The 23,389-nt window shown below is 41.7% G+C and overlaps 1 protein-coding gene across 5 annotated transcripts in view; it reads right to left on the minus strand.

The window, feature by feature from the left end:
- Positions 1–23,389, minus strand: part of DCLK1 (doublecortin like kinase 1) — a 346,715-nt gene that overhangs the window by 79,655 nt on the left and 243,671 nt on the right. For 2 of the 5 annotated variants that reach the window (XM_055245218.2, XM_055245219.2), the window contains exons 4-5: positions 20,051–20,167; positions 3,375–3,469 (exon numbers count right to left, since the gene is read on the minus strand). In XM_055245218.2, the coding sequence (XP_055101193.1) occupies positions 3,375–3,469; positions 20,051–20,167 (212 nt within the window). Of the gene's footprint in view, positions 1–3,374; positions 3,470–4,379; positions 5,352–20,050; positions 20,168–23,389 lie in introns of those variants that run through there. The other 3 variants (XM_055245221.2, XM_055245220.2, XM_055245223.2) reach the window with 3 other exon arrangements.

Below are 23,389 nucleotides of genomic sequence, written 5' to 3' on the forward strand. Positions count from 1 at the left end.
ATTCTTCCTTGACCATTTCCTTCCCATTCTTGGTAGAAAAGGAACGTGCTTACCTCACAATAAAATAATTTATCAGGAGGCCCAGACGGCATTCAGCAAATTCTGGTCCCAGAGCAGCAACTCAAATGTTGTAGTTGCATGTAGCATAAAACCCAAGAAAGCATTGCTTTCTCAAAATATTATGTTTGGACGACAGAAAGTGTGTAAAATTAACCCACCTCACCCCAAATCCCTTCCCAATGTTCTCCAACCGACCACTCACTCATCACCTCCTCTCTCCTTTCCTAGCTCCCCTTCCTGCTACTAGATCTCGGTTGGTAGCCAGGCAACCAGCTCAGATCTGCAGTGAGTGTCTAGAGTTGGCTTTTCTCCGGTTTTGTACCACCCACTCCTCACATCATCTGACTGATCAGATAATCTACAAAAGTCAGTGATGTGGGAGTATAATGGGGAGCTTCATTCAGCCTACATAACACAACACATTTCTTCCTGATGGATTAAGAAATGGGGCCAAAAAAAGTTCATGAGTGGGACAAGAGTCTCCAGGCTCTGCTTCTGTGACCAGTCAAATGCCTGTAGGCAGCAACTTAAATAACTCTGCTTCGGAAAAATAGGTTACCTGGTACATTGCCACGAATATGCTTATGAAGAGAAATGTCTGGCATGCAGTTTCTTTATTGTGTAAGACTATTCCAAAATGTCAAAAGAGGTAACATAAAAATGTGATTTTAACAGAAGAAAAAAAGCTGATTAAATCTGGTAATTAATATAAGTAAAAACTAGATTTTCTTATTTGTAAAGAAACCAGTCAAATGTCTCAACCTTCCTTTTGAAAAAACAGCTCATGTTCCTGTATTTTAAAATGGGGGCAAGGCGCGCGTGCATGCGTGTGTGTGTGTGTGTGTGTGTGTTGGGGTGGGGGCAGTCAACTCATTTTCTTGGCCATGTTGCTAGGCAACACAGAGGGAAAAAATAGAAGTAGCTACTGTTTTCCAATCTGCAGTAAAAAGAGTTAATTTATTCTTTGAAGTGTCTTCTTTTAGCACATGCCATCTTTCACTTATTTCAGTATTTCCTGCATAGGAGTATAGCCAATCATTTGAGAAGACCATTAACCAAATTTGAAACAAGATCAGTTTTTAGGGATCTTCTAGGCCCATTTTAACTGGGAGGGATTATTTGATACAGTTGCCTATATGCCAAGATGAAAGCTCCTCTGGCTAAAGCATCTGGGAATGCCTTCATGCACTGACACAGCACATGGGTGGGGACGTTCATTTACGGCCTAAATTCAAAAGCTTGGAAAAGGAATCATCTTAGAATATACCTAGTGCCCTGCCTCACAACATGTGCTCAATAAATGTTTTCAGATGGTATAAACCCTTTGTCCTCCTAAAACAAATGGGATTTTTTTTTCTCTCAAGTATGGTGTTTCCACTGATCGTTTAAATGGTAAAATGAAGAATCTATAAGAAAGCCATATCTTATAATCATTCCCCAAGTGCTGGAAATGTTAATGATATAAGCCAATAGCCACAGAGCTGAATGGAAATTTTCTGCCTCAGTTGGACAAAATCACACTGAAGTGGAAATACAGAAAGCAGAAGAAGCGAATTCTAGCCCTATTCTGCCAGGAAAGGGACATCTGAGCATAGCTTTACATCCCTAAGCTGGAGGTCTCCTCAATAAACAAGCAGGGAGAGAAGCTCCGATCTGCAGCGGGAATTCCCAATCACTCTTAATCTCAACAACTAAGCATTAACGACACCAATAAATCTTTAATCTGAGTTTAATTAGCTCAAAGAATAAAGACAGATTTCCTTGCTAGGTGTACTCTCCAAAGCATACACTCTGAGAGACAGAATGTTCTCAGAAAGAGGGCCCTTCCTGCTCTGTAGCTAATGGCGGTCCCTATAGATTGACGCCTCACTGGGTGATGTTCACAAGAAAAGAATGAGCAACCAGCTCTTCCTTCACTCAAGGACGGGCCTTTAGGAGAGTAAATAAATTTGGCCAATTCTTTGAGTTGTTCACAAATGATTCCAGCACCTTAAAATTCCAAATTAGACTGTGGCCAAGAAGAAACCATTGTGAAAACACTCAGATGGAAGTAGAATAGAATTATTGGGATTTCTATCTGGAAAGAGGCTCCTTGTTTTGTTTTGTGTTTCCAACGGAGACCCAGAAAAGATAATAGGCTTATCTAAGATACCACAGCCATTTAGCAGACAAGCTGGTGTCAAATCCAGGCTTCATCAAACACTCAAAACAAGCTCCACCTGATGCCAGGTGAATCAGTGGAGAAAGATAACCAAACTTGATATTTGGTGTAACAGGCTCCAAAGGAGCTGGGAACCAACTGAATCTCCCTGCCCCGCACTCTTAGATGTCTGGCAGCCTAAAGACACAACCTGTGCAGAAATCTTGAAGAGAGGGCCTTCCATCCTGGATGACACGTAATTTTATGGAACTCAGAAGTTTTGTTTCAAAACACATAATAAAAGAAACCAAACTCAAGAATCCAGCGTTTGAGTGCAGTAGACGGCAAGGAGTTCTCGCTTATTAAAGTGTTCAGTGAGCACCATCATGAAACCTCCTAGGAGCGTACATTCCCCCCACCTCGTGTCTGAAATCAGGACCATAAAGGGCCTTCCATTTTTGGCATTGTACCTCCCCCTTTGCCCCCTTCCCACTACTTTTATTTTTGCCTTGGTATTACTGGAAAAGACAAACAGTACAGGTTGTGACAGATAAGAACAGTAGTCTCTCCATCCTGAAAGAAGCACTAACCCTCACCCTCTTCCTTAGGGTGGAGAAGCTAACAGTTTCCAGTAACTTTTTCACTGTGGTCTCCAAGCTCAGCCAAATTCTCCATAAATGCAAGTAGTGATGAAAAGGTGCTCAATGTGGGTTTCATCCACAAAAGCACGTGTCATAGGTTCCCATCCCCTACCTCATGGACCCTCTGCTGCTCTGGGGCCCCATCCGTACCATAAGCAATTTTCCACCAGGGCCCTCCCCTCCATTCACAGCACTTCTTCTTTCCCTTAATGGTGATATCTAATCAAACTCATCACAACTAAGAAGGCTTACAAACTAGTGCTAATAAAGCCTGTGCATTCAGAACAGAAAGAGGAGAGTACGTAAAAGTGAAGTAGCAAAGTGCATTCTTCTCAAAGTTAAGATTTGGACAAGGTTACAGAGAAGCTAAAAGCCCAGAGTTCTAAACCACAGCAATAAGCAACCCCCATTGGTCACCTCCTGTTCTAGCTTAGATATCGCCTAGAGACGAGCAGCACGATTTGCTGGCACCTGTACCTCTCTGCACCGAGGCTGAGACAGGTCTGAAACAAGCAGCTTGCTTATTTCCTTACCCTCTGCTTCCGCAGGCTTCCTGGGCTGGTGGGTGATGGGCTTGGTGACTTGCCTGAGCGCGGAGTAGAGAGCTGACTACCAGGGGTTCCATTAACTAGAAATACAAAGAATCACACACAGAGAAAAATTGCACGTTAAATAGTTTTCATGACAAATCATCTTCTGCAAGAAATAAACAATTATATAGAGAGCCATCTACTAGAACTCTAGACACCCTTCCATATGTACACTGAGGAAGAGCTTTGGGGAAGTAACCTTCAGAGAGTCACAGTTTTGTAAATCCTGTGTTTCATAGAGCAGCAGGTTACAGAATTATTTTTTAAGATGTACATTTCACAACTTTCCTGATGAATGTATTAATGATACCTTTAACTGTGCCAGCAGGGACTTTAGGAATGTATGGTCCTGAGACATTTTCAATGAGATTAATCCTTAACTCTTCAGTTTAGCTACCTAGTACTACCCAGCAGGAATAAATATAAGCACAGATCACCAGTGACTTTCCAGTGACCTGATAAATAGATCACTGTATTTGTATAAATAATAACTCACTTCTAGAAAAATGTCCTGCATCCACCTGTGTCTTGTCCATCCCCCTAGCCTGATTGTGATGGGCCTGCCTTGAACAGGACAGTCATTGGCCACAGATGCTGAGAAACTCCTCACAGTTTCTCTTTGCTGCCTTTGAAAAGAAAAACTGCTAACAAGTTCAAATCACTGAAATTCTACCCAGTTCTCAAAAGTTTTAAGCACATTTTCACCAAACTGAACTAAAGCCACAGAACTCAAGTAAGCAATTATTTTCTCTGAGTAACATCATCTCTAACAACAGATGAAACACTTAAAGACATGGTTTTATAAAGATGTATCAGGTCGCCTCTATTTTACCTGTGGCATTACAGCCCCACAGTCAGTGAAGTAGAATTAACCAGGAGACACATAGATTCTTGAGGGTGCAAAATAAATGCTTTCCACAAGGGAGAGCAGCAATGCATTTCACTTACCTTCTATGAGTTCTAACATGGACACAGTCTTAGTGTTGGACCTGAATACCAAGGGCGGAATCCCGTCTCAGCACTAAGCCAAGCACCCGCAGAAACGGGAATCGGTTGGATGAGTTTAAGGATGGCTAAGGCTGCTCCCAGAGCAGGCTGAATGAGATGCAGGATTCATCAGCAGATGCCTTTTCTGCGTAAAGCTGACGTCTCCCAAGCAGCAGTGGGAGGTGCAGGTTCTGTCTTAGACTACATCAAAGGTGTCAATTAAGCCTCCTGCCAACAGCAACCCCCATCCCGACACCACTCCCTTCCGGAAGCCCCAGTGCTGTCAGTACTTTGCACTGAATCATAATGAAGTGGCCCTGGGGGCAAGAGATCCAGTGACTCATCTGAAAATCGAAATGACAATAACTCTTCTAAAGCCTGGTGACTACCAGGTAATCAGGAAACCCTCACACAATTCAGTGGCAAGGTAGGATGTTTATTGATTTTTCGCACTTGATGTTTTCCCAAAAACTTACAACCCTGGAAAGTGGGAAGCTCCTTGTTTTGTCATCTCCTCCAAAGACCTTAAAAAATGTCACATACCCCATGCTGCATTAATTTGTAGTTTTGCTTTTGAAATGTATTTGGCAACTCCTAAAAATAGAAGCCTAAAAACCTATGTTTTTTTTTTTTTTTTTTTTTTTTTTTTGCAGAGAGAGTGAACTGGAAAGCTGAGAATGCTTTAATTTGCTTGCATGCCACCATCCTGTCTTTGCTGAGTGAACTTCACCCTCGGACCTCATCATGTTAGACTTCCTCAGCCAGTAGCCTCTAAGGAAGGGGCTCAGAAATAGACAAGGATTAAAGACAAGGGCAGAAGCAGAGGCTATAACTAGTAAGGAAGGGATGCCTTATTGGTTGGCTGGAGAACACATTTCGTGAATATAATATTTTCTTTGCCCACCCGCATTCTACTGCACATCTTTATGTCATACCTAAAGGCTACATAGATTGGAGGGAAAAAAATGAGCAAATAGGGAAGCAAACACAGTGTTAACACTTTTTACTTTGAGACTGTGATCTTATCCAGCTACTGGAAAATGAAGAAAAAGAGACAAAGGGCTCATAAGAAAACAGTCTCAGGAATACCTTGCTTTAAAAAGCAAAACAAAACAATAAAAGCCTGTACGTACTTAGTAAGTATCCCTTATATGTGTATTTTTAAGGCATTTTTTGAAAGGCATTTATTTTTATTGAAGGCATTTTTATGCACCAGTCAATGCACTTAGACCTTTTACATATGCACATATATGCATCTGTATGCATCAGTATGTATATATATTACATCATTTAACTCACACAATAACTTTATAAGATTGGCAGTATCATTTCCACCCATTTTACAGGTGAGGAAATTAAGGCTTACAGATGATGAGTCATTTGACAAGCAAATATGGAGCAGAGCCTAAAATCTAACCTAGGCAGTTCAAAATCTGCAGTCTTACTACTTACTGCCTTGCCTTTCTGTGCCAGCCCTTTAACCTACAGGTAAACCAGAGAACTAAGCTAGTAATTACAATAAAGTATTTTGAGAGGGGAAGTGAGGCAGGATAAATAGTCAAGGAAGTGACCATGTCCTCGGGATGCAGCATTGGTGGTGACCTCACAGCCAACACAATAAGCCTTGGCATTCACATCATAATTGAGCTCATTTAAGCAAAGCTATCTTCAGGAGGGACTGTCCCTTCTCTAGGGCATGTGCATTTTGATTTTAATTGTCATCAAACTGACCCTTTGCTCATTTATAGTAAAAAACACACCCCTGGGTGGAGATTTAAGATGCTAATGAGACATGTGATATATGAACACGCACATACAGCTACAGTGCATGTGCACCCAGAGGACCACGCAGAACGTGCTTACTAGCAACACCTCTTCCCACCTCCTTATGAATTATCATGTAAGACTCCCATAAAGGGGGTTTCTCCAGCAGTAATCAACACTGCCTCACCCTCACAAGCAGCCCACCCTGGACTCTCTCTCTCTCAGGGTATACTGTCTATTCTGCATCTAACTTTCAAAAGACTCTTTTTCTTTTGCAGTGAATGACTCTCTGCTGCATCTCCTTTGCCGTGTGTCTTTTGTTTAAATTCTTTTAAACTAAGAAGACAAGAACCGAGGCATCACAACAGCCATCAACAGAAGTATTGGGTGTTGCAATTGGAATCCTAATAACCAACAGTGAGAGTTGGCCTATGCCCTTCATAGAGGGCAGTGGATACAGAAGTTAGCCTGGTGAAGCAAGGGGGGCACAATGAAGGAAAAGTGTCCTCAGCCCAGGAATCTCCTGTTTCAGGGCTGCATACAAGAAAGGAGGCCAGTGTGGTACATTGAAGAGACTTAAATAAGTTAGTAAAGCAAGTGTGTGGGGTTGGAGGCGGAGGAATGTCAGGAATGAGATGGAGGCAGGGGCCGCATAGTGAGTAGGGCTTTAAAATTCATGTTAAGGAGTTTGGTTTTTATCCAAAGGGCAATGAGAAGAAAAACAAAAACAAAAACAAAGATTTTAAGCAGGAGCCGCAGGATCAGGCTTGCATTTGAAAACGCTCTCCAGCTCTTGCCCTGTCAAGAATGGATTAGAGGGAAACAATACTGGTTGCAAGGAGAATGTCAAGGTAGGAGAGAGTGGGGCACATTTAAGGGTCCTATGGTAGAGATGCTGACGTGGCAGATCCAGGGTAGTGTCATGGGGTGGAGGTAAATGGAAACGTTTCAGATAAATGTAAGAGGTAAAAACTATAGAACTTGGTAATTGATTGGCTATAGAAGATTAAGGCCAAAAGGGAGCATGTTTGCAAGGACACAGAGTTTGGACACTTTGAACAGAAGCCCCTTAGGTGACACCAGTTCTGCCATGTAAGTTGGTGCAATGTTTTCTGTTTTAGATGAAGAAACAGGTTTAGTGGGGTAACTTGTCCAAAGACAAACAGCTGGAAGATGGCAGAGCTAAAGCTGGATTTCATTTAGGTCTTACTCAAAAAACATTGCACCTTTCCCATGAGTGGCTGGTCCTGGCACCTCAGGGCATGTCCAGAACACTCCCAGCATCTGCAGGGCTGAGGATGCCTAGGCTTCTCTCTCTATCACTGGGACACTCGGATCTGCCTCCTTTAGGTAAGGTTGTTGCAACGGTAATTGTGGTTTTTGCCATTAAAAGTAAAGCAAAAACTGCAATTACTTTTGCACCAACCTAATAAAACCACTGGGCTCAGTGCTTCTATTTGCATCGCCATCTCTAGAAAAATGCAACTCAAGTGCCAGACAAGTCATTTACAATCAAATGTTTTTGGAACACAACTTGTCTGAACACTGGGAACAGCGTGCATTCTTAGGGTCAGAGCTCTGTTCAGACTCTTCCTCTTGGCCATACAGAAGAGCATTAGCAACTTCTTAAAATGGTTCTTGACATCCAGAAAGCATTACACACCTTCTTGTTGAATCACTGCTGGGATGAATAATTTTCTTTCATAAATAAGTTTGACACATGTACTGAGTACCCTTGGTTTTTACTCTGTAATGCCAGAAGTTTCTAAGTGCCAATAACAAGGCTTTTTTACTTATTTAATAGAACTTATTAAAATTCAACTTAAAATGGCATTATTTTTTCAGAGGCCCTTATTACACAATTCTTTATCTTGAATGGGAACAATTAAACTAACACGGTTGTTGTTAAACAGCCAAGCAGGGCTGAACAATTAATTATTTCAATCTGAATCCACTAAACTCCGAATTAGTAAAGAACTCATTGGAACCAATGCCTTTACCCAGTTCTGGTCTCCTTTGCTTTTATCTGTATAGGTACATTTTCTTATTTTAAAAAATAGGAAATGTCTTCCTTTGCTGTGCTTGTTACCCTTGAATGAGAAGTGCTCAACTTCAAGATGGATCATTCACTGATACCATGATGACCAATTAACATCACTGGCCACCAAAGAGCTGTGGAAGAAGTCTCACTGCAGAGCTAACTTCTATTCCTCCTGACAGTACATGACCCTCCATTATTTCAACTCAGCTGTCACCTAAGCCTGTCAGGGATCCAACAGCATATACTGGTCACAGCACACTGTTGAATAGTACTCCTCAGGAAGTGTGCAGATCCACCTTTTCCTTCATCATTTCAGACAGGTGAACCAACTCTTCTTCACTAATTGGAGTCACGAGTCCAGGGCCCTAGATATCAACCGATCAGCACACATAGTGTACACTTAGTACCTGCTAGATTCTTATTGCTCCCTGTCCCCAAGATGCTTATGATTAAACATCAAAGTTACTTTAAAAAATCTAGAATTTGGAAATACTTGGCTTAATTTACAAATTCATTGCCCTTTTAAATGACTTTCCACGCATATGTAGGTTAACCCTTCTTTTTGCAGTCGCGTTCCTAAAAGTTTCAGACACCAAGTGAAAGCTGAATGTTAGTAAGTGTCTCAAATTGGTTCTGAAGTCAGAGAAATCTCTAAGCGAGACTATCTAATTAAAAGATGTGCAACTTTTTGGACATGAAATCCACCTTACTGTTTCCCTGTCTTCTTTTAGCACTTAAGGAGGCTCATTTATTTCTGGTGCTGCACTTGTCAAGATTTGGGGAGAGAATGCGTTTGCATATGTGTGTGTGTCCTTGGGTTTGGGGGTGGCGATTCAGGCATGCTGCCAGGGAGATCTGGCTTCCTGCCTTAGACTCTCCTTTACTCCCTAATCATGGTGTAGGCTGTTCATTCCCTAAAATCTCTTTCTCAGCTTTTGTTCCTTGCTTGCCACATTATTGAGAAGGGAAAAAAAATGCAGGGGGTGGGGGGCATATAGGGAATCAGTTGAGACCAAGAGAAAAGAGACAACTACCTAACAGAGGGAAGAAGACGTACTTTTTCCCTAATTTTAGCTTCCTGGGTGCTCACCTCATAGGTGAGGTGGAGCTCTGATTTTCTCCATGTCTGTTTTCTCTTCTTGAACTGAGACAATGGGTCCAATTCAAAGAAACCATCTACAGAGAATAATGGGAAGGAGGGGCCCCAGGAACAGAGGAAAGGGAGACAGGGACATGGCTCTGTGAATTAATTTTTTAAATAAACACTTATAAAGGCTCCAAACCTCAGGAAATTTAGGCAACAGCTCCTAGTATTTCTCAATTCATTCATGTGGTCAACATTTACCCAGTAGTTACCACGAACTCACAGTCACTGTACAGTGCACAAAGAACCCGTGGTCTCAGAGACCTTACAACTGAGCAAGGTGGTACAATGTGTCATCTGTGAATCAGCTGCCGCAGTACTGCAGGGCTGGGGAAGACCCTGGACAGTGAGATGATCCGGGAAAGTGGCAGAGGTCTGCAGGGCCAAATTGGGTGAGTGTGCTTTAGACAGCTGAAGAGACAGAGGAAGACATTCTAGCTAGGCCAAGTGAGAGGAATAAAGGGATGAGGTGGAAAAGCCCAAGCTGGGGACAATTTAAATTTGTTTCTAGGATAAAGTATGGGTCCAGAGAAGAAATGGGAGACATGACTGGAAAGGAAGATGTCCTTCACTTGAGAACGAGTTCAGACGTTATTTGGCAGACAACAAGTGATGGCGGCAGGTTGGACACTGGTGCCCAGGGCAGATGTAAGATAAAGTGGGAGGATGCCAGCCAGCGATGGCATCACCACAGGGAGAATGGTGACCCACTGAGTGTGGACAGGGTGGGGAGAAAAGAGTTGGTGACGATTTGGGGTACGAGAAAAAAATTTAATTAAACAATAAAAAAAGACCAACTAGAGTCCTGTGATGTAAAATTAGGAAATTTTTGGATCTGATCCCTATCAGCTGGGATCCAAGAACAGGCTATGGTCATGATAGGGGAATTGGGGACCACAAGCACCAAGGGTCAGGGTGGATGAGGGTCCTGGGGCTGATCCCTACCAACCAATTGCTGCAGGACAGCTCCCGCTAGAGTAAAGCCTGGAGCCAGCCTGGGAAAGGACCCACGGTGACCACCAAAAATCACACTCCCAGACCAGGTCCCCCTGCCATCTGGTATTGCCCATTCCTTCATAGGCCGCAGTGGCGTCCTCACTGCTGAATCCTACGATCCCCATTCAGTTCTCATGCTACCTGACATCTCAACATCAAGCATTTCTGCCCCTTCCTTCATCTCAAAACTTTCTGCCCCTCTGACTTCTGTCCCTGTACTCTTACTGTTCTTCCATCCTTCTGCTGATTGCTCTTAGAAATGCAGACTTCCGGCCGGGCGTGGTGGCTCACGCTTGTAATCCCAGCACTTTGGGAGGCCGAGGCGGGCGGATCACGAGGTCAGGAGATCGAGACCACGGTGAAACCCCGTCTCTACTAAAAATACAAAAAATTAGCCGGGCGTGGTGGCGGGCGCCTGTAGTCCCAGCTACTCAGAGAGGCTGAGGCAGGAGAATGGCGTGAACCCGGGAGGCGGAGCTTGCAGTGAGCCGAGATCGCGCCACTGCACTCCAGCCTGGGCGACAGAGCGAGACTCCATCTCAAAAAAAAAAAAAAAAAAAAAAAAGAAATGCAGACTTCCGGCCAGGCACAGTGGCTCACGCCTGTAATCCCAGCACTTTGGGAGGCCGAGGCGGGTAGATCACGAGGTCAGGAGATTGAGGCCATCCTGGCTGACATAGTGAAACCCCGTCTCTACTAAAAAAAAAAATACAAAAAATTAGCCGGGCATGGTGGCGGGCACCTGTAGTCCCAGCTGCTCGGAGGCTGAGGCGGGAGAATGGCATGAACCCGGGAGGTGGAGCTAGCAGTGAGCGGAGATTGCACCCACTGCACTCCAGCCTGGGTGACAGAGCGAGACTCCGTCTCAAAAAAGGAAAAAAAAAAAAAAGAAATGCAGACTTCCCTCCCCCATGGTTCCATTTTCATCTTTACAAATCTCTTGTTGAGGCAGCAGGGAGGTACCTTATGTTTCTATTATTCAAATCACTACAATATACCAGGGTCTCCCAAATATATATTGTTAGTGCAGATCTCCTGACTTAGAACAGTTATTTATTTCCAATTGCTTACAGACATTTCCATATCACCTCATACTCCACATGTCTAAAATGAAACTCATTCCCTACCTCTCCTCATCCAACAAATCTGCTTCCTATCTCTGATTCCTCTCTTTTCTTCTAGTCTCACACCCAGTTAAATTTCTGGTTTCATTTCCCTTTGAGGTCTCCCCCAGCTCTTTCAGTTCTGTCTTGACAATTTCATTCCAGGATGACTACAATGGCCTCACAGAGACTTCCTGGCCCTTGGCCTTTCATGTGTAGCAATTTTTTCTACCACCGTGCCACTGTTTCCAAAACTCAACTGCTATCTTTCATGGCATTGTGAAAAATCCCGTTCACTTCATAATACCTACAACCTACAGCACAAACATACTTCCATGACCCTGCACAATTTGACCACAACCAATGGGGCTACCACCATCTTTACAACTCTTTCTTAAAATTCTATCCTGCATTTTTATTGAACAAGTAACTATTCCCTAACTATGCCATATAGTTTCATGTCTTTGTGCCTTAGCTCACATTGGGAGGGAATGCCCTCCTGGCCCTTTCTTACATCCAAATTTATAAATCCTTTTCTCTTGGAAGAGCTCTCTGACGCTATTAATAAGATCTAACCTGTTTCCTCTAGGTCATCACAGCACTTATTACACTATTACAGTTACATGGCATACAGTCAAGTACCACATAACAACGTTTTGGTCAACAAGGGACCATATATCCGATGGTGGTCCCACAAGATTATAGTTCTGTATTTTCACTGCACCTTTTCTATGTTTACACCTGTTTAGATGTGCAAATGCTTATCATTGGTTACAACTGATAGAATATTCAGTACAATAACATACTGTATAGGTTTATAGTCTAGGAGCAATAGGCCATACCACACAGCCATGTGTGTAGCAGGCTATACCATCTAGGTTTGTGTATGTACACTCTAGGATGTTTACACAATGGCAAAATTGCCTAATAACACATTTCTTGGAACACATCCCCATCATTAAGTGACACATGACTGTATATGTTTCTCTCCCAACTATAATACAAGTAACTTGAAGGCAAGGACTGTGGTTTAATCTTCTTTGCACCCTTGGGACCTAATGCATGTCTGGAACACAGTAGATATTCAGGAAATATTTAATTAACCTGGGGCATTAACAGTGAGAAATTTTCACAAACAGTTGATGCAGGTTGCTGCCCCCGAGTAGACAGTAAGTCAAGATAATGGTTAAAGGCTTTGAAGAGTATCTTTGGAGGTTCTGCTGGGGTGAGCACTAGGAAGAATTGGTGGGTGCAGAGAAAGGAGAAATGGAAGGAGGGATGAGCCTTACATGCAGCCAGAAATTCCAAAGACACAAGGGATGAATCACCAACCTCTCGATTTTCTTGATGCATTTTGTTCTCAACAATTTCCTTGGAGCTCCGAAGCAAAAAAGATTCTCCATAGACTGTATAAGCCTGAATTCTCTACACTAAAGGAAAAGACTGAACTTAAAATTAATAGCTGGCAATCTGCCTTTGAAGATGTTTGATATAAATCAAAAGAATTTGACAAACTGGACTAGTAGTGAGCTGATTAAAATTCTCTTCACTTCCCCAGCTTTGATTCTTATCTGCATATGTTGCATAAAATATTTTTATAGAACTGTAAAAAAGTAAAATTTAAATAGCATGAATAAAAAAACTTCAGGATTTCTGGAGTCACATAGAAGTAAGTTTTAAGGCTGGGTGTTCAGAATGATGCTTCGTCATGGTAGATGTTCATTAACTAAGCCATTTGGCTTTTTCTTCTTTCAAATGTTTGCGCTTGCATCTCCAGCACCCAACATTGCTGGTCCACTATAGATTCTCAGTGCATACTGAATGAATGAATGGTTGTTGCCATGAATCTTTCTACTCTAGTCTATAAGCTTCTGAAGGGCAGGAAAGTACATTATCTCATATTGGAATTGAAAGGTGTGAGGCACTCATTGGGCCTCAGTTATGTCTGCTATGGGTTCCACAGACAGAGATTCTAAGTACAGGGTATCATTCTATGATAAAAAGTTGGCTATCTAAATGGAAATAAAAACTCTAAAACAAACAAAAAAACTCCATTTTTCTTCTTCTTCTTTTTTTTTTTTTTTTTTTTTTTGGAATGGGGTCTCGCTCTGGCATCCAAGCTGGAGTGCAGTGGTGTGATCATGGCTGACTTTAGCCTCAACTCCTAGGCTCAAGACATCATGTCACCTCAGCCTCCCAAGTAGCTGGGACCACAGGTGTGCACCATTACACCCAGGTAGTTTTTAAATTTCTTGTAGACACAGGTCTCGGTATGTTGCCTAGGTTGGTCTCAAACTCCTGAGCTCAACCAGTCCTCCTGCCTAGGCCTCCCAAAGTGTTGGGATTAAAGGTATAAGCCACCATGCCTGGCTCCAGAGCTTTCCCAAATCCAAGAAAAGATCAAAATTTTGAAATCTGTAAGTTTTAAGGAGGACTGCAGCTGTGAAACTTCAAGATAAACACAGTTTTCTTGTAAGATTAAGAAAACAATATAAAGCCAACTGAAATTGTATCAGTCTTTATTAAAACCAAATTAATGCATATCTTATTTTTATTTTTAGAGTTATTTTGTTATAATTTCCCTATGTAGATAAAAAAAAAATTGCTTAAAAGAATTTCACTTTTGCCACTGTACTCCAACTTGGATGACAGAGTGAGACCCTGTCTCACAAATAAAATTAAAGAATTTTACTTTTAACTTACACATTTTACTAGATCTGTGTTCCAAATACATACACATGTATGAAGAGTCAAACCCATATGAAACTCCTTATTCCTTACGATGCTCTTAAGATTCTCATTTCTTTAAGAAGCAGCTAGAAGTCATTTTCCAATTTCTTAGTGATTCATCCTCCAGCGTCTCAGCACGCGATTTGTCTGGAGGCTTTTTATTCTTTTCATGTGTTATTAGGGCTTCTGGTTTCTCTTTGCTAGCTCTGTTTGCCTTCTTTCAGCCTTTTCTGTGACGGAGACTAATCATAATTCAACAGGTACGTGAATCATGTTATCTGTGAGGCCTTGACCCCTACGCTTCTTGAGAATAGGGGCTTTCTTTCATCTCTGCATCATTAGTGCCTAGCAAATGCCTGACACTAGTTGGTCTGTAACTGATAGTTCTGAAAGTGTAAATGAACACCTAACATTAATAAATCACTTTGAACCTCTTTTAGTGCTATGAAGAGAAATGGTTAAGGGACAAAGGGAAGATTTACAGAGGATTCTCATTCTTGTTCTAATGCTGACTTACAAGGGAGGTTTCTTTCCAGCAATACTATACATCAGAAAGTTGGGGTAAATCATTCACCTCCTGGAACGCTGGTGCCAAGGGACTAATACTTAAGCTTATGTTGCAAGGTGCTGTGATGCTGTGAATTGCAATCTCAAATCAGGCACTAGATTAATCGTTTGCTGGAGATCAAAACTCTAGTAAGTGGAGGTGAAGAAATAGGTATCAAGGACTGCCAGCCTTGTGTGTCTAGAGCACCAGAAGCCCCTGGTGCCAGCCCCGAGTTGCCATTCTGAACTCTGGGACTCAGAGCAAAACAGTTATCCCAGCCCTGCCTCTGTGTCCTTATTTCTACACACAGAGATAATAATAACTTGCCTTACTTGCTTGCTGTTAGGAAATTAATAGGAGGATCAAAAAAGATTGAAGAAATAAAAGCTGTATGTAAACTCTAATGTTTCAGGTAAATATAAGTTAACCATGTTATATTCATAGCAGCATAGCCCGAAAATTGCGATCTTAACTTTATAATATGCTCCAATTTCTGTACAATATAGGAAACTGAATACTGGAAGCAGAAATGTAAACACTGAAGTAGAAATCATTATAAACTTTGGGTTAATGTTTTGGGGGAAAACAAAGACTTTTTTTTTTTTTGAGACAGGGTCTCACTCTGTCGTCCAGGCTGGAGTGCAGTTGTGCAATCTCGACTCACTGCAACCTCTGCCTCCCAGGGTCAAGCCATCCTGAGTAGCTGGGACCACAGGAAACAAAGCAACCATCATGCCAGGCTAATTTTTGTAATTTTTTTTTTTTTTTTAGAGACCAGGTTTCACCAGCCTGCCTTGGCCTCCCAAAGTGCTGGGATTACAGGCGTGAGCCACCACACCCGGTCTAAAGATGCTTTAACATTAAAAAGTCAGATGGTAGTTGGGTTTGGGGCAATATCAATGTTTACGGAGTATTTAAGTAAAATTCATGTTTGAGTCCATATGATTGATGAAAAACACTAAACAGGCTATTTTAAGAAAATGTGATGTAATCCATATAGAGATAATTCAAGGTGCCTTTCCACTAATTCCAAGAGCTATAGTTGAATAGGGACAGGAGACCTGGGCCAGAGCAGTGGAGGTGCCCTGAGAGAAGGGCTTCCCTGACATCCAGCAGCTGCACTTGTCTCTAGGAGAAGTGGCAACACTGCCGAACTCCTTAACCTCTGGGCCCAGTTCCAGGGAAAGGAGGTGGTACTGAGGTCACTGGCACAATCCACACATTTGTGACTGGGAGGTGACTGCCCTGTGAAACTCTCTAAATTGGTACCATCCAAAGGAAAGTGGTAACGAGTCACTTTTGGTAGCAAGTCAGAATCAAGAGATAGTCAGTGCATATAATAAGCTCTTATATAATCAGAAAATGGTTGCATGTGATCTCTTCCAGGTCAAAATGCAGCAAGTTGAAAATTTTATGTACATAAAAAGCTCACATTAAACAAAATATGATCAGTGTTATATAATTAACTTTGACCTAGAAGTTAAAGATGCCTGGAAGTGCTAATTTTTCAGGAACATATTAATTTTAGAATGAACTTGGGACTCTACTTTCTTTATGAAAATGATACTACTTGGTATGACTTACCTATCACAAATTCCAAGTTAGTGCTGGTCAAATCAACCAGGTTTCAACTAGAGTTGAAAAGGACTTCAAGGAAAAAATAGAATGTGGAAACGCTTGTTTGGAGCAACCTGTTGATTTTGAGGCAATGCGTCCTACCCATTTTAAACTTCTAAAAGGAATAATTACAAATGTTGGCAGTGACATACAAGTACACTTAATATATTTGCCTATCTTCTTGAGTTTCCAAAATTACTTTTCAGAAATGAATATAAATTCTTACAATGCTAAATAGTGATTACATTACCAGTTAATTATAAAATGAAATTATTGCCTATATGCATAATTATCTTTTTAAGATTAGACTCATCAGCCCATTCTTCGACATGTACACAAGAATCTGATCCATTCCTCATCTTTATTGACTTAAAGGGAGAAGAAAGAAAGAAAGAAAAAAGAAAGAAAGAAAGGAAGAAAGAAAGAAAGAAAGACAAAAGAAAGAAAAAGAGAAAGAAAGAAAGACCCTAAACCCAGGAGTATCTAACAACCTACAGCTTTTTTTTTGAGATGGAGTGTTGTTGCTCTGTCGCCCAGGCTGGAGTGCAGTGGCACCATCACGGCTCACTGCAAGCTCCGCCTCCCGGGTTCATGCCATTCTCCTGCCTCAGCCTCCTGAGTAGCTGGGACCACAGGTGCCTGTCACCATGCCCGGCTAATTTTTTGTATTTTTAGTAGAGACGGGCTTTCACCGTGTTAGCCAGGATGGTCTCGATCTCCTGACCTCATGATCTGCCTGCCTCGGCCTCCCAAAGTGCTGGGATTACAGGTGTGAGCCACCACGCCCGGCCCAACCTACAGCTCTTAACAACAAAACTGCTAAAAACCATGACAATAAAAAGTTAAAAGCTGCAGTGCATATTGATTTTCTTGGAATATCTGTAAAAAACATAAGAATTTGGCTAATTATCCATTATTAGACGCATCTGCCCCACATTTGTTTTTTTATTCATCTTATATAATGAGAGGAAGAAGATAGGAAAGATTAAGTAAAATTTAAGTCAAAGTTGGTTTGGATGGAGAACTAATTTTGTTTTTTAATATTGATGATTTTTAATAGTATTGATACTATTTCATTAATATATTAATTGATACGGTTTCATTAATATAGGCTCTCCTTCTCTTTCACATCCTTCTGTGACTGCATTAAGTAGCCAAAATGTTAGGGGCAATAGGCTAGCTAGGCTTATGACTTTGTTCTCCTTTATTGCTCCATGGGAGTTCATCCTATGGCCCAGATTTATTTATTTATTTATTATTTGTTTTGAGACAGTGTCTTGCTCTGTCGCCCAGGCTGGAGTGCAGTGGCGTGATTTCTGCTCACTGCAACCTCTGCCCCTCAAGGTTCAAGCGATTCTCTTGCCTCAGCCTCCTGAGTAGCTGGGATTACAGGCACCCACCACCATGCCGGGCTAATTTTTGTATTTTTATTAGAGATGGGGTTTCACCACATTGGCCAGGCTGGTCTCAAACTCCTGACCTCAAGTGATCCACCCCCATCAACCTCCCAAAGTTCTGGGATTACAGGTATGAGCCACCAGGCCCGGGCCTATAGCCCAGATTTAATCAGAGAAAGTAAGAAATGTTTTTTAGTTAAGACTGAACATCCTCCGCAGAGCTCAATATTAACCTGTCAGCTGGACAAGCTCAGTTCTTCCAGGGGAGTTTTCCATGCAGCAATTCCAGGATCACTCTGTCTGTCATTTTGTGGAGGTCCTCCTCTCTATGTGTGGGTGGTATCTCTCTTGAAGAGAGAGACTTTCCCTGACATCCTGGGGTCAGGGATCATCTTCAGAAAGAAATTCTCTCTTCTCCCAGGTGACTGACTCTCTGAGGCCAGGCCATTGCAAGGAGGGAGAAAAGGAAGTTGGCATCTGGTACTCTCCTTTGTTCGTTGCTCTTTTGATCTACACATCAAGGTATCTAAAAGGTCTGCTCTTGGATTGCAAGGACACTGATGGACATCGCTACTTGAAGGCAAACAGGGAGGCAGAAAGGAAGTCATCTCTGTCACGCCAGTAAATGAAGAGGAACAAGTCATATCTTTCCCTCCAGATTATCCAGAGTCAAATGATTTTCTGCATTTACTTCCTTTCTGTTTTCCATAACCCACTGCTTCTCAAAGTGTGCATTGGAATCAGCTGGAGGGCTTGGGAAAATCCAATTTGCTGGGCTCCAGCTCTAGAGTTTTTGATTCAGTCATTCTGGAGAGGGGGCTCAGGGCTTTGTAGTTCTAACAAATGCTCAGGTGAAGGTGATGATGCTAGATTGAGAACCACTGCCCTCACCTACTGTTTCTCAAAATGTGGACCGTGGACTACCCGATCCTAATCACCTGGAGTACTTGCTGAAACACAAGTTTAGGTCCTTAGTCAGAATCTCAGGGTGTGGGGGGTCAGGATGACAAACTTTGCCAAGTTCCCAAGTGACTCTCATGAGCTCTAAGCTTTGAGTCTACTGTCTCATCCTTTAGCAATGCCTCATTTTAGGGCTCCATCCTATTTACATGAGCTGTGTCATACTAAGGGAGGAGTTCTCAGCTCACCTTTAAATGACAGAGGCAAACAAGATGCATCTCAAGTGCCAGCTATGCTCTGAAACGTATTTCCTGACTGGCTATGATGCAGGCCATGCTGTGGGAAGGAGGCACTGGCAGCCCATCGATGCCACCCTAGGCTGAGAGTCAGAGGGGAAGGTGGTCTTTGGAGATCTGTCTAGAGAATAGCAGTAATTGGTAAAACTCCAAGGGGAAGGAGACTCTTAGAGAGTCAAGGAGAGCTGGGTGGTCTAGCTGGCCCGTGACCTGTAATGACCCACCCTATTGAGAGTTTCTTCTTAGGCAGCCTCAGCCGACAGCTCTTTTCACACTCCCCCTAGCCCATGCTGTTGAGTAAAAGAAGGCCTCCAAGTAGGCCCCAGAGGTCTTTATTCTTATTTATAAGAGCTTCTTGTCTTCATGAAATCAGGTAACAATCACTTTGACATTTGCATCATTTAATAATTCCCAATCAACAATTTGTGTCATTTAATAAATAATTCCCTTTAATAATGATACAGACCCTTCACCTGAGACAACCAAAGAAGACACTTTCTAACTGACTTCATGTCAGTTTTAAGACCAAAAAGGAGAAAGTAGGGTTGAGGTGCTCCTCTTGTGCATACACAGCCTCTCCAACACCAGCACTAGAACCCACTGAGAGGCAGACTCAGGCCAAGGTCACCGCAGCAATCCCTGCTCCACCCTCTCAGTCTCACTACCTTTAGCTCCACAGCCATGAAAGAAAACTGAGGCCAGAGCCAAAAGTGTGTTTAATAAAGGTTCAGCGAATACAAATGGGAAACTCTTCATAGGCCAGTCTCAGGTAGAATAAATGCTTTAACAGAGACTTCCAGAATCTGAAAGATTAACTTCAGTGGTAGAAATGATACAAGATGGTAACGTTCTTCTATTTGTGGGCAAATCTGGGTTTCCTGAGTCTTCACTAAGTACATTTTTTGAAGCTCAGTGCTTTTTCTTGCAGCCAATATGCTAGACTCCAGCAAATCTGTTCAACCGCTCTAACATGTTCTAAAATTATAAACCGGAACCTACACTTGCTTAAAAACCTCACACTCTAGGCTTCACACACCCTCTGCTCATCCTGTGTCAGGAACAAGGCAATTTCTTCAAAATCTCCTCTGCTGCTTTACCTGAGCTGGTGGAGGCAGGGGACTTGCTACGCCTGGACGGTCCTGGGCTCTTGGTGGTGCTCCTGCGGGATGATGAAGCTATTTTGGTGTAAGAAGTGGACTTCACCACTCGACATTCTGGGGAAAGAACAAAAACCACACATCGTTATGGGGTAACGGCACACACACACCAACTCAAAATGCACAATAAACCTGGAAGTAGAAATATACGACCATCCTCAGTCACATCTACTTCCCACCAGCTGGGTTCTTGTCTATGACAATGAAACCAAGAAAACAAAGAGGAAGGACAGGGTGGGCTTCTTAGACATGGAAGTAAATAATACTTCAATCTCCCTAGGTTACATTCCTTACAATAAGATTTTGGCTAGATTGGGAGTGATACAGGCTAATAAAGAGGTATTTTGTTGGGTTTCTCTCTACTCACTCCTTGAGTTCTCTTTATATGTGGGTCTCTTGGGATAAACTGTTGTTGCTTCCAAGGAAAATGTTAGAAGAAAGGTCAACCTCATAAACCAAGAAATGCGGTGGTGGAAGATTCCGCCCACCACAATAGGACCAAGTTTATTGTCATGGGTCCTCACGGAGATAGTCGTGGGTCTTTATGATATGTGGGAGATGACAGCATTTGCTTGGAAGAGGTAAAACTGGCGAAGAGGTGGTATTTCCCTGCAACGAGGGCATCCTGCCAGCCTGTGCCACCACATGAAGCTGCCACAGAGTTTATACTGTGTCTGTGAAATGGTTTGTGGCTTGAGGATAAGAAACAACTTCACTTTCTTTAGATTTAAATTCTCAGTGTTCACGTCCATTACATTCAATGCTGAACATCTTAAATGGCAGAGAGCTTTCTATTTCTCTCTTAGTGAGCTCCCTTGACCAATTATGATGCTGTGCAAACCCACATATCTTGTTCTCAAGAAACCACTTCTAATAATTAACAAAAAAATGTACGCTTGTAAGGATAATCAATGTTCACTGTAGATGGAAAAATATAAAGCATATTTTTTTTTTTTTTTTGAGACGGAGTCTTGCTCTGTCGCCCAGGCTGGAGTGCAGTGGCACAATCTCGGCTCACTGCAAGCTCCGCTTCCCGGTTTCACGCCATTCTCCTGCCTCAGCCTCTCCGAGTAGCTGGGACTACAGGCGCGTGCCACCACGCCCGGCTAATTTTTTTGTATTTTTAGTAGAGACGGGGTTTCACCGTGGTCTCGATCTCCTGACCTCGTGATCCACCCGCCTCGGCCTCCCAGAGTGTATAAAGCATATTTTAAAACACCCCCCAATAACCCATGATCAAATGATGCTTTGTTTTTGGAGGGGGGTATATAAACTTCTAGAATTTGTATCTATGCATTGATATATTTCAGCCTTAGGATTTGTTCATACCTGGTGATCTGTTACCAACCCTTTTCACAACACAGTATCTTGTGAGAATTTTCGCTCTGTTATTTAATGGCTGTTGAGCATCTGACTGCATGGAATACCATAATTTACTTAACCGAATTCCAACTACTGAATATCTAACTTGCTTTCAGTATTTCACTGTTATAAATAATTACTCAGTGATACCATTGTAAATGAGTGCACAGTTATCCTATCATTCTCGTAGGACAGATTTAGTCCCTGGCACTTGACATTTAGTTTCTAGTAGCCAGAAACCAAGGGCACACTGTGGGTGCTCAAAAATATTTACCGACCCTTTTCTTTTTAAAAAATTATAAATTAAAAATTAAAAAAAAATAGCAATAGCTATTTGTTCTTTCCCCTTCAATATCACTAACATTTTTAATAGTGTAAGGACCTTACCACAGCTTTTCTAAGCTTATATAAACACATATATACATAGCCAGGTTTTTGTTTGCTTTTTATAAAAATGGCAAGATAGCGACATATTTTATACATTTTCCATACTTATATATTATAATCATCTTTCTTGGTCAATCCATAACAATCAAAACTGTTTTTCTAAACCCTACATCATATTTTGTAATATGTTTATATCACAATTTATTCAATCATTCCCATATTGATAGAAAGTCAGGTCACTCCTTATATTCTAATTTCTTCTTTATATTTTCAAACTTAAATAAAAAATTTTAGAGACAAGCCTGGCCAACATGGTGAAACCCCGCCTCTACTAAAAATACAAAAATTAGCTGGGTATGGTGGTGGGTGCCAGTAATCCCAGCTACTCGGGAGACTGAGGCAGGAGAATCGCTTGAACATGGGAGGCGGAGGCTGCAGTGAGCCAAGATCCCAAAAACATAAATAAATAAAAATAAAAAAATTTAAAATTAAAAAATTTGCTGAACAAAGTGGAGTTGGTGAGTTGAAAGAGAAGTTTTCAAAAGCTCTGAATGATGCCCTCCAGAAAGTCCAACAAATTGTACTTTTTTTTTTTCCCCAAGACAGAGTCTCGCCCTTGTTGCCCAGGCTGGAGTGCAGTGGCGTGATCTCAGCTCACTGCAACCTCCACCTCCCGAGTTCAAGAGATTCTCCTACCTCAGCCTCCCAAGTAGCTGGGACTACATGGCGCCCACCATTGTGCCCGGCAAATTTTTGTATTTTTAGTAGAGGCAGGGTTTCACCATGTTGGCCAGGCTGGTCTCAAACTCCTGACCTCAAATGATCCACCCACCTCAGCCTCCCAAAGTGCTGGGATTACAGGTGTGAGCCACCATGCCCGGCCTCAAATTGTACTTTTACAGACAATGAGTGGTCATTTGCTGGGTCCTTCACTGAGGTTAGGTATTACATTTTTGAAAAATTTTTGCCAATTTCTAAACAAATATTGGATTTCCTTTCTTGAAATCTGAATTGGTTTGATTGCCAGTAAAGTTGTACATTTTTCCCACATGCATATTAGCCATTTGGATTTCTTCTTTTGCAATTACTTATTTATGTCCTACTTTCTCTTATCGGTTCGTAAGAGTGCATTCTATATGAAAATTTAACACTTAGTCTATCATGTTATAAATATTTATCATTGTAGGTAGTTGTTGAAATATGTTAGCTTTTCAAATGTGGTGAACCTTTTTAGTATAGTAGTTTTAAATTAAACTACTTTAACTATTCCATTATATATTTTAAATCCCATTTTATGCTTTAGTAACAAAGAACTCATAATCATTCCAGATCTCATTCTGATGCCTGACTTCAAAATTTTTCTTCCCTATCATGCAATTTCTAATTTTCTAAATTCAAAACATGTTTCTCTCTCTTACATATTCTGAATTGCTTTATATAAACATCATTTCCTATTTTTTTCTAACATCTAAACCAACAAAGTAGTTTAAATTGTTTAGTAAGAAAAGATGTGAGTTTATATGAAATACA

Source organism: Symphalangus syndactylus, chromosome 15, assembly GCF_028878055.3.
Source record: "Symphalangus syndactylus isolate Jambi chromosome 15, NHGRI_mSymSyn1-v2.1_pri, whole genome shotgun sequence".
In the NCBI taxonomy this organism is placed as follows: domain Eukaryota; kingdom Metazoa; phylum Chordata; class Mammalia; order Primates; family Hylobatidae; genus Symphalangus; species Symphalangus syndactylus.